Source organism: Haliotis rufescens, unplaced genomic scaffold (genome assembly GCF_023055435.1).
Source record: "Haliotis rufescens isolate VD_foot unplaced genomic scaffold, xgHalRufe1.0.p SCAF_8, whole genome shotgun sequence".
In the NCBI taxonomy this organism is placed as follows: domain Eukaryota; kingdom Metazoa; phylum Mollusca; class Gastropoda; order Lepetellida; family Haliotidae; genus Haliotis; species Haliotis rufescens.
Window position 1 is genome coordinate 36,280,382 of NW_025964372.1, and position 15,350 is coordinate 36,295,731.

Sequence of the window (15,350 nt, forward strand, 5' to 3'; positions counted from 1 at the left end):
CGTCTGCGGTGTTCTGTCGCTTGGTACCCTTGTCTTTTCTCACTGACTGTTTTTTGAATTTCCGTGAATGGCACAGGACTGTCAAAATGTAAATAAAACGATAGTTCAGACAGACGACAATGAGCGTATACAGATCGTTTGATCGGGGGAAAACAGAAGCGCCTTTGAGCAGTTATTGACTGGAAGACAAGCTACATGTGTCATTTAGATTTAAGAGTGGTTTATGTAATTATTTTCTAGCTATATGTTATTTTTCATAATTAATACAAGCTTGGTTGATTGGTTTGTTGTTTTACGACGCACTCAGCAATATTCCAGCTATATGACGGAGGTCTGTAAAAAAATCGAGTCTGGACCAGATAATCCAGTGATTGATATGAGCATCGATCCACACAATTGGGATGGATGACATGTTTCAACCAAGTCAGCGAGCCTGACCACCCGATCCCGTTAGTGGCCTCTTACGACAAGCAGCCGGGCCTCTAATAGACGCCGGGTCGATCAATATCATACGGATATCTACGAACACAAAATATTTCCATTTCGTGACGATTCGGGACATTCCTGATTCTAGGTTTGTCAGCATGTCCGTGCTCGTGGATTTCACTTACCGTTAATGTTAATTACTCCGGGCTTGCCTCCCTAATCAACTGAAATACTGCTCAAAGTGGCCTAAAGCCAAACACGTTTAGCTTCATTGTTTATGGACGAAAGCATTTCTTGGCCATGTAAAGAAGTACAGCCAAGTTGGACGGAAGACGAAGTGCTGTGCAAGCGCTCGTCATTTTCACCGAAAAGTCTAGGATGAGTTGATTTCTGTGAAATTCACGATTCCTAGCACAAATTTATTTCAGACAGCTTCACTTTGGAGACTGTTTGGAAGTATTCGTTCATCGATACGATGAGATTGCAGGCAAGTTGAATATTATTTCGTTTTACATTTGCACTGATAAGACTTGTTTACTAACTCAAATACTTTGTAACTAACGCTTGGCCTTTTGCTCGTTGTATCGCCTGGCGAAAATAAATGTTATCAGAAATGATTGTCATCATGGTCAGACATGTCTTCCAGTTGCGTTGTTTGATGGAATTGTCATGCTCGAGAAGAATAAGCGTTAGATCCACAAAATGGTTGCTAAAAATACTGAAGGGGTCAGATCCGACTCGTCCGCTGCTCATTAGTTAGTTAGTGGAGTTAGTGGAGTTAGTGGTTATTAGCTGGTTATTAGGGCAGGGACGGGTAACTCGGGTACTTGGGTCGGGTGGGTCCAGAGTAGGACCCGGGTACCCAAAGGACTACCCGGACCCGTGGTTAGTCACGTGATATATTGTTTAATGACAAAAATTATCTAAAACTCTATGGTTACACTTCAAGTCACTAATGTTCCCATTTCTTTGTGACAATGCACCCATTCCTTCTGACTTTTATATGTTTGAATAAAGATAAAACTCCATGCAGTAAACTTCAGTGTATGCATGACCAGATCATTTTACACATGGATCTAAATTCATTTTGCCAGGGCTACTGTCAAACTTTTCCAAATTGGACAGTTTGTATCTATCTCTAAATATCTACAACGCGTACCCGGGTAGAGTCGTCAGGTAATAGGGTGAAGGGTACCCGGGTAGTAAATTTGGACTCGTCCCAGCCCTACTGGTTATGTTAAGTAACTACATTTTAGGAGGAAACAACTTCCATATTTCCCTAGTCTGGCACTAATGGACTAGGCCTAGACCAGTAGATGTGCCTACCGCTGCTAATGGCTTGAATATATAGGATGAGAGAGTAGTGGTGGGCACTTGGATGAACATGTTGTAGTAATGGCTGTTGCAGTGGCAGTTACTGTGACTCATTCTACCAGCAAAATATTTGTTGTCTAAAGTGTAGCCTAAAACAAGCGTTTTAATTATTTAAAGAATGGGAATATTGTAACTTGTTCAGTATTGATGACTATGGCCCGTGAAGATCTGGGTTAGAATTGGTCTCAGCAACCCATGCTTGTCGAAAGATGCGACTAACCATGCTAACAGGATCAGTGGTCAGGCTTGCAGAGTTGGTTGATGCATATCATTGTGTCACAAATGCATATTGGTCGATGCTCATGATGTCAATCACTGGATGGCTTGGTCCAGACTTGATTATTATTACAGACCTCCATCTTAGAGATGGAACAACAAACAAAATGCTGACCGGCAATGATTAAAACGACAATAGCCACCTCTGATTGAAACAACTGGTTTGACATAATGACAGCCGCATCACCACAGAATCTATTACTTTAGGATAAATTCTACTTTAACGGTTATTGTTAGTAGACACTTTGAAATCATGATATGTACATTAAGGTTACGTATTGCAGAGTTGCAGTATGTGTGAATACATTTTGGGCAGAAATCATGATAGAAATCGACAAGGAGAGTGTATTTCAAGCTGCAGGGACAACAGAGTAGGTTGAAGTTTTTTGGCTTTTGCTGGTCTTGCTTTATCTACTTTAATGTGCCCACTTCATGTTGGCTTACAAAGTAGCTGTGTTACACACTTTCTGTGCCTCCCATGTATGCAAGTAAATTATTGTGCAACAAATGTTATATTTGGGAGAACTCTTTCTTAGTGAAATACAGATTCTTGTACTTTTTGGGTTGAGTCCCAATCTGGGATTCGATCAGACACTGCCAGAGTAAGGCACCTATCGCCAGCACACATAGTCAGCAATCTAACCCACTTAGCCGCCAAGGCTTCCACACAAATGAAAGCCCGACAACTGGTAGTCAGACCACACTCTCTGTAAATTGCCACGGCTTCCATTGCCGAAAGCTTTGAACACACAATGCCATTTAGGAAGTGGTAAAATATAACAAATGTTATATTTGTGATAGCCAAAGACCCGGGTTCGATTCCCAACATGGGTACAATGTGTGAAGCCCATTTCTGGTGTCCCCCGCCGGATGTTGCTGGAATATTGCTAAAAGTGGCGTAAAACCATACTCACTCACTCACTATATTTGAGATAACACTTTCCAAATGGTATTGTGTGTGTGTGTTTATATTGTTGTAAACAAATAATATTTGAACATATAAAGTGCCATTCTTTGTGTAAGGGCTGTTATCTGTGCTTCAACCCATTCTGAACAGTGGACTAAACCCAATGCTGCTTTACTCCATATCTTTGCAAACACCAATGATTTCATGTTTAAATGCTTCATGGTGGAATGGGGACAATCATGCTTTGTAGAGATAGGTTACCTGTAGTCTAACCACTTTAAATTTAACATTTAAAACCTCACATACTGCGTTTGGTTCCAAATTCAACTGAAATTGAAACCACAGTGTGTTTACTTAAGAAAATAATTGATGATAAGGACAAGATCAACTTCCACACTCAGAAGGTTGTGACATACAATAAAATATAATAGAAAGTTTCCCATGTATGGAATCAAAATGCTCTATTCTATATGTGGATGTCATATGCATGTCAAGCTGATCAGTTGACAGGCTGATTGAGTTCAAAATACAAAACAGGTCTTTAAATTAAGTTAGTTTGGGAGTCATACTTTGCACAGATCTCTCTATTGTTTTGTGAAGTTTGGAAGATTTCATTCTGTTAGCATTAGTGGGGTGTAACAAACACTGTGCATCATTTGTATTACCTGATCTGTCTTAAGTGAGGCATGACAGTCTCGGCCATTTTGACCCAGATATTTTATGTAGTGTTTGCAGACATCAATGGTTTACAATGTACACTGCCGTATCCACTTGTCTAACTCGCCCGTATCATTTTCTAATTTTAAGACAATTTTGAAGTGCAAGTTGTCAATTCAGAAAACACATGCACATGATGTAGGCCAGTTGTAATATTTCATTAACATGTTTCTGAACTAATTGGTAATTATGAGTCATCTGAACTTATTAAATATACTGAACAACAAAAGTTCCTGTGACATTGACTAAGATTGAATGCAAAGTTATGTTTTTTACCAAATCTGAAACAATTTTGGTTTGCAACAGATAAAAGACTCCTGTAAGTGTTCAAATGGTTTAATTTGCCATACTGACTTCAGAAAATGCATGATTTCATAAAAAACATGAACATGCCAAAATGTCAATTTACAAATCAATAGCATGTGTGTCCACCTCTGGTTGCCATGCAAGCAACACATCTTCATGGAATGGAATGGACCATGCATCGCACAAAGTCCTGTGGGATATCTGTCCATATCTGCTGGAGCATGTTTCGAAGTTCCTGGAGTGTCAGTGGAACACGTGGTTGACGTCGAAGGCGCCGATCCATCTCATCCCACATGTGCACGATTGGTGAGAGATCAGGGGAGCGAGCCGGCTAAGGGATAACATTCATGTTGTTTTCTTGAAGAGATTCCCGAACAAGTCGAGCAATATGAAGCCCGGGCGTTGGTATGTTGAAAGGTAATGCCTGTGCCATGACGACGCAAAAACGGTAGAACAACAGGGCCAATGAGCTTGTCGCGGTAGCGCTGTCCATTGAGATTTCCCTCTACCACTATCGAAAGGGTCCTCTGTCTTGCTGTAGTCCCACCCTATACCAAAACGCTGCAGCCCCCGAACTGATCTTCTTCCATGGCACAATGATTGACGTAACGTTCACCTCGATGTAGGTACACTCGAATCCGTCCATCGCTGTGGCTGAGGTGAAAATGAGACTCGTCAGTGAATAGAACTTGTCCCCAACTGCATGGCCGTCCAGCGTAGACGCTGTCTGCACCACTGTAGACATGCTTGACAGTGGTTTCCTGTCAAAATGGGACGTCTGGCGGGTCTTCTGGCGACAATCCCTGCACATCTGAGGCGACGACGTACGGTTTGTGAAGATATTCGTCGAAGGCCAGGGATGCTTCTTGCAGTCACTGTTGCTGGCTGGAATCGATTTCTTAGATGTGTTGTTCGAATCCATTTGTCTTGTCGATTATTGGTTACGCGTGGCCTGCCACTCCGAGGATGGTCTCTGACTGCATTCGTCTGTTGTCAACGTTGCCATAAACACGGAGATTGTGTTTCTGTGGACGATATATTGTCTCGCAGACGCTCATTATTGGACAGGCGTGGCATTTCATAATGTTGAATAATTGCGTAATTTTGTTGTTTATCCGAGTGGTTGTTGTAGGCACGATGCTAAACAATGCATATGGAATCCCGTTAACGCACATGTTTTTATACCCATTCTTGGGTAGTGAAATGCATGGGGCTTGCATAAAAGTCAACTTTTGCATGGAATGCATGCTTTTCTGTAGCAGTTGCGTTTTTGTGACTTGATTCCATACATGTACTACACTATTGAAAACCAAACTTTACTTGTTTGAAAATTACACTAAAATATTGTTGTCACAGGAACTCTTGTTGTTGAGTATAATTGACGCTGAAATTTTGTAAAACTGTTAAACATATTCAAACCAGTTTTAACGTAGTTAAAGCATATTCACTCAAACAATTATGCTGGAGCTTAAACTGTAGCAGACCGCCTCCGTGGCCTAGTGGTAGAGCGGAAGGTCTGGGGTTCGACCCCCGGCCGGGTCATACCAAAAGACGTTAAAAGATGGTACTTGTTGTTACCCTGTCTGGCGCTCGGCATTAAGGGGCTAAAACAAGGACTGGTCGGCTTGGAGTCAGTATACTGTGTCTGAGTGGGGTATTCATGTTAAACTGCGGCATGGTATCTCTGTGTGCTAGCACTATAAATCGGCATCAGTCCGGACTAGTACAAGCAGCCACACACACACACACACACGTGCATGCACGTCGCTATATAAGTGCAATAATCTTGGACGAGAGGTTAAACCCAATTTCACCTCACCTTAAACTGTAGCAAATAACATGAATAATAAGGAATCTCTAAAACAGTTGATGTTTGGATGTCAATGCTGCCTAGTTTGACGTGAGTGGGTAGGACTCTTTGACCCCAGCAGTGATTACTCACCGGATGCCCATTGTGTAACTCCTATTCTTCAAATGACATTGTTATATACTTGTTACAACTACTGCTCAATAAACAGTGTTTGTGTATATATTCAAGTTGTTATTTCCGCTATTCAGAGTGTGATAAATGCGAAACTTCATTAATGCGAACAAAGACCACTCGCATTTTTCGCATTTAATTCACCAGCATGATACAGTTAAATTTATAGTTTCAGTTATTGCTACAATGGAACCTCATTACAATTGAATGTACTGTGGCATGAACATGGTGATATAAACTCGATCAGGTATCAACTATAATCATGATAATAAAATATGTTTCTTTTAATTAAAAAAGGCCTCATTAAGTTCATTAAGTTCATGAGTGATATATCGTCTATTAAACTCAGACCCCTCTCAATTGTTAGTTTGTCCAACATTATCAAAATGAACATGTTTTGTTCTTAATTTCGAACACTGTCAATATTATGAATTCATCAGTAATTGTGTGTTTACATGAAAAGGTCTTCAGCAACCCATGCTTGCCATAAGGGGTGACTATGTTTGTCGTAAGAGGCGACTGATTTGATCGGGTGGTCAGGCTCGCTGACTTGGTTGATGCTTGTCATTGTATCCCAATAGCGTGGATCGATGCTCATGATGTCAATCCCTGGATTGTCTGGTCCAGACATGATTATTTACAGACCGCCATCAAATAGCTGGAATATTGCTGAGTGAGGTGTTAAACAACAAACAAACATGAATTTGGAATCATTGACATTAAGGAAATGTGATATAGCTGTCATTATTCAGTTTCTATTGTCGGCATATGCAACAAAATAGGCCATGCAAAAAGGGCATCTCAAATGTTCTGAGAAGTTAAAAGATTAAAAATAATATCCATTTATTGGGCATGTTGGGTACTATTTTCTTTTATATAAAATACCTAGTTTGGCACACCCCTTAAATCATATATCACTGAATATAGGTGAGCTTCTGTACTTGTGATACTCTGGTTAACATTAGCATGATTATGGTTCACGTGACAAAGATCTCTTGACAATACTTTTGTTCTGAATGTCAAACACCACATTCACAAATATTTTTAATCCCTGTACTACGTTACAGGTTATTGGTCAGTTTTGACCTCAACATTCAACAACAACAATAACACCAACAACAACAATGCCAGTACAAGGACCACCATGGACAGAGTTCCTGTCCTGCCATGTCTGCTTCAGCATGTTCGATGAGCGGCTTCACCGCCCCATCAGTATGGGCTGTGGTCACACTGTCTGCAAGACCTGCCTCATCAAACTTCAGCATGGCAAGTGTCCCTTTGACCAGAGTGCCATCACTCGCAATGTGGATGAGTTTCCAGTGAACTATGCGCTACTGCAGTTAGTGGGTGCAGCTATCCCGGAGGAAGTCCGTGATACGGAAGAGAGTCTGATCAACTCGGATGACCTCCAGTACTACGAATCTGCCCAGAAATGTATTGAAGATCTGGCTGTGTATCTGAAATCAGGTGAGGTTGCTGAATATTGTTGAAATATGTATGATTACCAGTAACTGAGAATTGGTATAATAACTGGTCATAACACACCCCAGATAGTAAATAATATTAGCACACATGTTACAATGCAGAGGTGCTCAAAATATCTTTCCAAATTTATGATTCTTGTTTTATCAGCACAATACCCATGCTTGTAGGTTTTACAAATGGCAAATTGTCTTTAGCATTGTATCAGATTAGGCTGATGCACCGTAAAGTCCTCTCATAATGATAGTGAAATATGCTATTGTTAACGTCAAGGTTAAGGAATTGAAGTTTGAAATGAGTGTTATTATAAAGCTGTCTTCTTCCTTTGTTGTTCAAAAAGAAACTTATCAGAACAGGTTGCACTGATTTCCTTTGTTCCTTGTGTATGTAAATGAAGTACTTAATTTCCAGCAGACTCTGCTGACCTCAAGTGTGATGGCGCCCTGGATGATGAAGATAATGGGAAAGGAGGGCACCTTCTCAGCAGCAGTACTCTGAGTCGACCGATGCAGCGCAAACTGGTGTCCTTGGTCAACTGTCAGCTGATCGAGGAGGAGGGGCGATCCCGTGCTATGCGGGCGGCACGGTCACTAGGGGAGCGCACAGTCACAGAGCTGATCCTGCAGCACCAGAACCCACACCAGCTCTCCGCCAACCTGTGGGCGGCCGTGCGGGCTCGAGGATGTCAGTTCCTCGGACCAGGTAAGTTAAAACTTATATATTTTAGTGAAAAACAAGGAATTACTTCACCCAGAAGGTCAGTTAGTTATACAGTAAACTACGTTGATAACGAACACTCTTATGACGAACTGACCAATATAACAAACTTACTTTTTAGTCCCGGCCATTTGTTGTATACAGTCAGGTCTCATTAATCCGACACTCGTTAATCCGACACTCGGCTTTATCCGACACTAATGATGGGAACTGATTAAATCAGTGCTATTTAGACACCTTAATCCGACAGTCTGGCACTCTGACTTCAAATCACCTAATTTGCAATGAATTTCCAAAATCACTCATTAATCAGTCTCGTTAATCCGACAGTGATCAGCATACTCCGTGGTCATCTGCCCGCGAGTACACAGCCACATGTTTTGATGTGAGATGAGTCGTCGAGTAGCTGCATATTTCAACGACTGCAGAGATAAACTTGCTTAACAATAAACAATTACTGCTTTAAATAAACAAAACAGGATTAATCACATGTCTAGATTACCTCAATCTCTTAAAATCGGATAAAAGTTCTCGCTACCGCTGAGGACATCCCATTACAGGTCACTTCAGAACGACCTTTCACGAACTTTGACCGACCAATGCAGGGTTAGAAACTAACAGTTTTTGTCCACTAGTCCTTATAATGATAACATATAGCAAAACCCTTATAATTGGCCAATTTCTACTAGTCCTTAGGATACCTTTACCATTGGGCAGTTTGGTAAGGACTACAGGACTAGTGCCAATTTCTAACGCTGCAATGAAATTGCTAACAGGAAGTCAACATTAGCCACTAGGAAATCAGCTTTCTTAAGCATTGCGGCACTAGTTTCAAATTGGTGACTTCTATTCCAGACTATGCTTTAAAACGTATTTTGAATCAGTCATATATTGTGTTAAACTTTTGAGGTTGCATGATTAGAAAACATGTATATATATATATATATATAGTGCCTTTTTCCTCTCTTTTTATGACAATGTGTTTGAATTGTTATCTATCGTGTAGTTGTCCGATTTTTGATCACAAACGTTGATACTACCTAATTTTGTTTATCCGACATACCCGTTTATCGGACATAATCATATGCAACCAACAGATTCGGATTAACGGGACTTGACTGTATATGATGTATATACAGCATTAACAAACTACGGTTACTGTATTACCAACTAAAATTAGTGGTCCTTTTGAGTTCGTTATAACCGTAGTTTACTGTACACAGATAACAGGTTGTCCAAGTATACAGGATGTTTGCTAAGTACTATCAGTGTGTTTTGACATGAAGGGTTTGTGTTGTGTTAAGGTCTATGCCTATCACTGATTGATGTGATGATGTCCATGTAGTTATTCTGGCGTAGCAAGATATGTATCTTATACTGACCAGTGCATCAGGATACATACCATATCTTGGCCTTCTGTATCATTACGGGGCGGTCGGGTAGCCTAGTGGTTAAAGCATTCGCTCGTCACGCCGAAGACCCGGGTTCGATTCCCGACATGGGTACAATGTGTGAAGCCCATTTCTGGTGTCCCCAGCCGTGATATTGCTGGAATATTGCTGGAATATTGCTAAAAGTGGCGTAAAACCATACTCACTCACTCACTAACTCTGTATCATTACTCCTAATTACTATGGCATACGAAGTTACCCATTTCTTAGCATTAATACCCTCAAATTTAATTACTGTTCCACCGTTGAAATGCTTTGGCTTTAAAAATGAAAACAACCTATATTCATGCATACTGCCCTCGTCACGATATGGCTGAAATATTGCCGATGTGACGTTAAAAATTAACTCATTCACTCATGCATACTGCTTTACAATATGATTATTCGTTTATTACATACACGTGGAATCATTAGATGTTGTTATGCTATGTCATGTATATGTCTGATATATATTGGTTAAAAGGTTCCATGTTTCTTCTTCGGCTCGTTTTGAAGTAAATGTTGTAGTAATAATTAATGGTCTTTTAATGGGAACTTGTTTAGTAATCTCTGTATATCAGGACTTTACCTCCATCGACATAATAAGTTCTAACAGAGAAATTGGGTGTGGGGTAATTATTAATCATACCTCACTTAATCTTTCTGAACCCTAAGTTAATGGGCATGCTTTTGTCTATCGGTCTATTTGACACAAGACCCCAGACTTACCTGTTGTCTGAGTCTCTGCGTGATGTTGTCAGCTATGCAGGAGGAGGTACTGAAGCTGATCCTGCTGGTGTTGGAGGATGCGTCATCGCTGTCAAGGAAGGTGCTGGTGCTGTTTGTGGTGCAACAGTTAGAAGACAGTTATCCTCAAGCCTCCAAGACTGCTATCGGACATGTTGTACAACTTCTCTACAGAGCTTCCTGTTTTAAGGTAATAATGGTTTCTTGTTTTTGTTTGCACGACTTGGCAAAGTAAAACATCTGCAACCTGTGTTCCCTTTATTTTGTCTCTGTCTTATTTATTTGTACCATCTTTAGGTTACAAAGAGAGAAGAAGAGTCATCGCTGATGCAGCTGAAGGAGGAGTTCCGTACCTATGAGGCACTACGACGGGAACATGACTCCCAGATTGTCCAGATTGCTATGGAGGCAGGACTTAGGATTTCCCCGGAACAGTGGTCATCTCTGTTATATGGAGACACAGGCCACAAATCCCACATGCAGTCCATAATTGACAAGGTTAGTCATTCATTCATTCATCTTCCCATCCATCATTCTCGTCCATCCATCCATCCATCGTTCTCGTCCATCCTTCCTTCATTCTTGTCCATCCATCATTCTCTTTTCATCAATCCATCCATCATGTCCTGCTTGCCACGCTGAAGACCAGGGTTCGATTCCCCACATGGGTACAATGTGTGAAACCCATTTATGGTGTCCCCTGCCGGGATATTGCTGGAATATTGAAAGTGGCGTAAAACCATACTCACTCACACACTCACTATATTTGGGATAACACTTTCCACTTACTCACTCACTCATTTACTCACTCACTCTTATCAACCCAACTATCCATCCATCATTCTCATCCACTTATCTGGGGGGCACGGGTGGCCCAGTCGTTTCTAGGTTTGTCAGCACCATACCCGTGCTCGTGGGTTTCACTGAAGTGGTAAACCTCTAAGACCTGCATCATTTCGGGCATTCCTCACACATTAAGCTGACACGCCGTGATATAACTGGAATGCTGTTGAAAGCGGCGTTAAACCCAACTCACTCACTCACTCAACTTATCTGTCATTATCGTCTGCTCATGTGTAATTATCATCTACCCATCGTTCAATCCATCATTCTCATCTACCCATCCTTCATTCTTATCCACCCATGCATCATTTTTATCCATCATTGTCATTCTTCCATCTATACATCCATCATCCTTATCCACCCATCCTGTATTTTTATCCACCCATCCAAATTTTCCAGTTCACGTTATTGTTATGACTAATTTTATGGCTTTGTAGAGGTGACTTGTCTTTCACTGATAATAATGAGGAATGAAGATTCTTTAATGAATAGTTTTACACTATTTCATTGAAAAAAGTCAATGAAACAATAATCCCAACTTTGAAAGTAGTCATGATTTGTTCCCTGCCACCATCTTGTATCGACACATTTCAAAATTATTTTAATTATGTGGACATCAAATACAATGGTACTGTATGGGCATTTATAATTGGGTAGTGAGAAATTTTGTAATTTGTCCAAAACATTCAGTGGAATTGACATTTACTTTGAAGATGCTGAAATAGCAGCCAACTTTTATTAGATCAAGATAGTGTTTGTTCTGTTTTCTAATTGGATGTTTTTCTGTGTCCAGCTCCAGACTCCCCAGTCTTTCTCGCAGAGTATCAGTGAACTGGCCATTGCCCTCCAGAGAACCGGTGACCCGTGTAACCTGCAGCGTCTCCGACCTCACCTGGAGTTCCTGGCTAATATTGATCCCAACCCAGGTAATTACTCTCTCTGTACCTGTAAACCCTAACCCAAGCATGTTTCTGCTCTCAGTACCTGTAGTCCCCCATCCAGGTAGGATGTTACGCCCAGTAGCTAAAGTATGTTTTTGTGTGTGATGTACAGAGGCTCCGCCCCCGTCATGGGAGAACCTGGAAGCCGTGTTGAAGGCCCTCCGCACTGTGGTGCAGGCGCTCATCGATTTCTTCACCAACTTCAGCCAGAAGAAGAACGAGCTGCTTCCTCTACAAAATGCTCGCTACAAGACAAGCATGTGTCGTGACCAGACACACAATGGCATGTGTCCACGAGGAAACTCATGCACCTTTGCGCACTCACAGGAGGAACTTGAGAAGTAAGACTTTCCTGGCCCAATCTCACAATGCACCTCAGTGCTACTACCTGTCTTTCTTTATGTGTAGATTTGGCAGTAAGCTCCTTTTTCAAATTTGAGTGCCAAATACTGTATCTTGAATCATTACGGTTGCTGCAAAGACAAAGTACCCCAATATTCAATCAACTATTGTAATATTTAATCATGGCATCTGTGTCAACCCTAACATTCCACTCTTAGTGCAGTGGAAGGCAGGACAAGTAATATTCATCAGTAGGGTAACATTGCTAGTTCGTCATGTCATCAGTGAAAGCTACAAATGATATGATATATGCTAGCTGGAGCATGTTTTATTCGCTGCATAAGTCTCTTATTTAGCTGATAATATTTTCTAACCTGCAGATACCGAGCCCGCAGTAAGAAGCTTGGTGTGAAGGGGACAGGGGTGATGCCCACATTTGCTGCCCTCAGTCCAAAGGAGAAGGCAGAGCTGGACCAGGTGACCAAAGTCACAAACGAGAAACTAGCTTCCTATTCAAAACTGGCAGGAAATGTCAGCACAGGGAAGATCCATAGTGAGAACACGCCTCCCAAGTGAGTCAACGATTTCCATATGATTTCCTTTCATTATAATGCTGTTGCATTTTAAAAGTTCTTGAAGCTGCTTCTTCCTGTGGTTATGGAGCACCCTTTTATGTGGACGGTCATAAGTGAAATTTTCCCTACATGGTTTTCTGTCTAAAATAGAGAAATCATCACCTGGTTGAAAAATATAGGAAAAGCTAAAGTATATTCATGTCGTGCTGAGGTTTAGTAGAAACATTTCAAACTTTTCCTGTTCATGTTGACATATAGAGGTCCTCCTGAAAATTCCCTCTTTGGATGAACATGAAGTAAACACAAAGCAAAGCTGCTACTGTGAACTGTTTGAGGCGAGGGATTTTGCTTATTTTGACTTGTCTCAACAGCACTTAAATTTCAGATGCATCTGCATCATTGATCCACACTAGTATTTAGTGAATATATTATTCCTATTGTCAAATATCTTTTTCTCTTAAGATATTAAATCCCAGACTTCATCCCATTGAAGAGTAAGGTATGAATATCATCTATTTCAGACTCATGTTATCAACAAGTGTGGCCTCCTTGACACAGACTCTCAACACTATGTCAGTGTCCCCCAGACAGCACCCTCCCTCGGATCGCTCGCCTGCCCCTCTCGGACCCAACAGTGGGATCCCCCGGGGCAACCCCACCCCCAGTGTGGCTACACCGGCCCACTATCGGAAACCCAGTCTAGGAACAGGGCCTGCTGTCAAGGAAACATTTTACCACACACGTATGCCGCAGGGGGCTACTCGAATGTCACCGTATGAAATGCCATCAGCTGAAGGTATGTGGTTTTGTCATTCAATGGAAGTCATTTATGTAAAGTTCTTTATGATTCAGCCTTGGGTCCTTGGAATGTTCACACATTAAACATACTTTGATCCTTGAATAGGACATGCAATTCTGTTTATGGTACCACTCCAATTGCTGATAAGAATGAGCAAAATTAAAGCAGGCGTGTGTGTTTTTTAAGAAGAGTCATTTTAGGCAAGTGTGTTTTTTTAGTGGTTAACAGTTTAATAACAACTATGCTATTTCACAATTCTTGACAGGTCCGATGATAAATCCTCCATATCACGTTGCTCACCGTGGCCACCAGAGAATGAGAGTGCCTCAAGGACAGTATCCCACAATGCACTACTCCCAGCAGGATCCTACAGGCAACCCCTACGTCATGTGTGACCATCAGCCTCCCACATCACCACAGCACTACTGCAGCCCGCACGACAACACCTACGGATCACCGGTGCCGTCAATGACGCCCCCGAGCTATTCATCCTTTGACTACCCAGTGTGCTACCAAGGGGTGCCAACGTCACCATACCAATCACCATCGACAGGAGCTCCATACCAGGTAAGGAGTCACAGTTTTCTATGATTGGTTTGTTCATGGTAAGTATAGGTGTTGATATTGCAATATTTACGGTTTTCTATTCCAACTCGGTTTTTGGATGTTTGAACGCTCCGCAGGACAGTGTTCAAAAACTGAGTGGAATGTTGTGAAACATCTAGCATTATAGCTTTCAACGTGAACTGCTGCTGTTTCCAATTTCACCCTGGATTATGATGATGTACACAGTGGGCTGTATCCCACAGGTCAAAGAAACTTGAGAACCTTTTCCCATGGTTTGGAAGAAACAAAAGCATATTAATGTGAAAGTGAATTGGATTCCCGTGGAATTATTTTATTTCTAAACTTGATATCTTAAAGATTTATAAAAGAATATGACCTTATAATCCTGTCTGTGAGCTGTGGGATGACAGCCTATGCTTCTTGTAAAGGTGTAATTTTTATCTTCAGCTTACCAATCTACTTGTTCATTTGTGTATAGTTATCATCATCACCTGCATTCTGTTGGTTCCTTCATTTGATTTTCATATGATACACAACACTGTAGATTCCTACAAATCCTTGAATAGATCAACATGATAAGGAGTACATACTACAGTTTCTTTCGATCTAGTAAGCTTTGCTTATAAAAGTCCACAAATTAATACTGAGATCTACTGAAAATATCTTGTTAACACACAGGATCGGGTTAGTAGACTCAAAAGTTTTTTGCACAGACTGTGTCAGTGTCCTTGTTAATAGTTTTGTCAAATCCTGTTTTATAGCACAGAAAGTTGTGTCATATACAGTATGAAATTAATTTGGTGATGTGACAGCAAATTGTATTAGCTGTCTCCTGTTCAAGGATTTATTTTACAGGAAACCTCATACCAAATTTCTACATACAAGCCCAAAACTGCCTAAAATATGATTATGTTCAACAG

General features: G+C 41.0%; 1 protein-coding gene across 4 annotated transcripts in view; it reads left to right on the forward strand.

The window, feature by feature from the left end:
* Positions 1–716: 716 nt before the first annotated feature.
* Positions 717–15,350, forward strand: part of LOC124141814 (roquin-1-like) — a 33,794-nt gene continuing 19,160 nt past the window's right edge. For 3 of the 4 annotated variants that reach the window (XM_046509963.2, XM_046509964.2, XM_046509965.2), the window contains exons 1-10: positions 717–913; positions 7,055–7,454; positions 7,881–8,171; positions 10,378–10,553; positions 10,661–10,861; positions 12,000–12,132; positions 12,260–12,488; positions 12,870–13,061; positions 13,586–13,860; positions 14,129–14,430. In XM_046509963.2, the coding sequence (XP_046365919.2) occupies positions 7,112–7,454; positions 7,881–8,171; positions 10,378–10,553; positions 10,661–10,861; positions 12,000–12,132; positions 12,260–12,488; positions 12,870–13,061; positions 13,586–13,860; positions 14,129–14,430 (2,142 nt within the window). In that variant the 5' untranslated portion in view covers positions 717–913; positions 7,055–7,111. The remainder of the gene's footprint in view (positions 914–7,054; positions 7,455–7,880; positions 8,172–10,377; positions 10,554–10,660; positions 10,862–11,999; positions 12,133–12,259; positions 12,489–12,869; positions 13,062–13,585; positions 13,861–14,128; positions 14,431–15,350) is intronic. The other variant, XM_046509966.2, reaches the window with a different exon arrangement.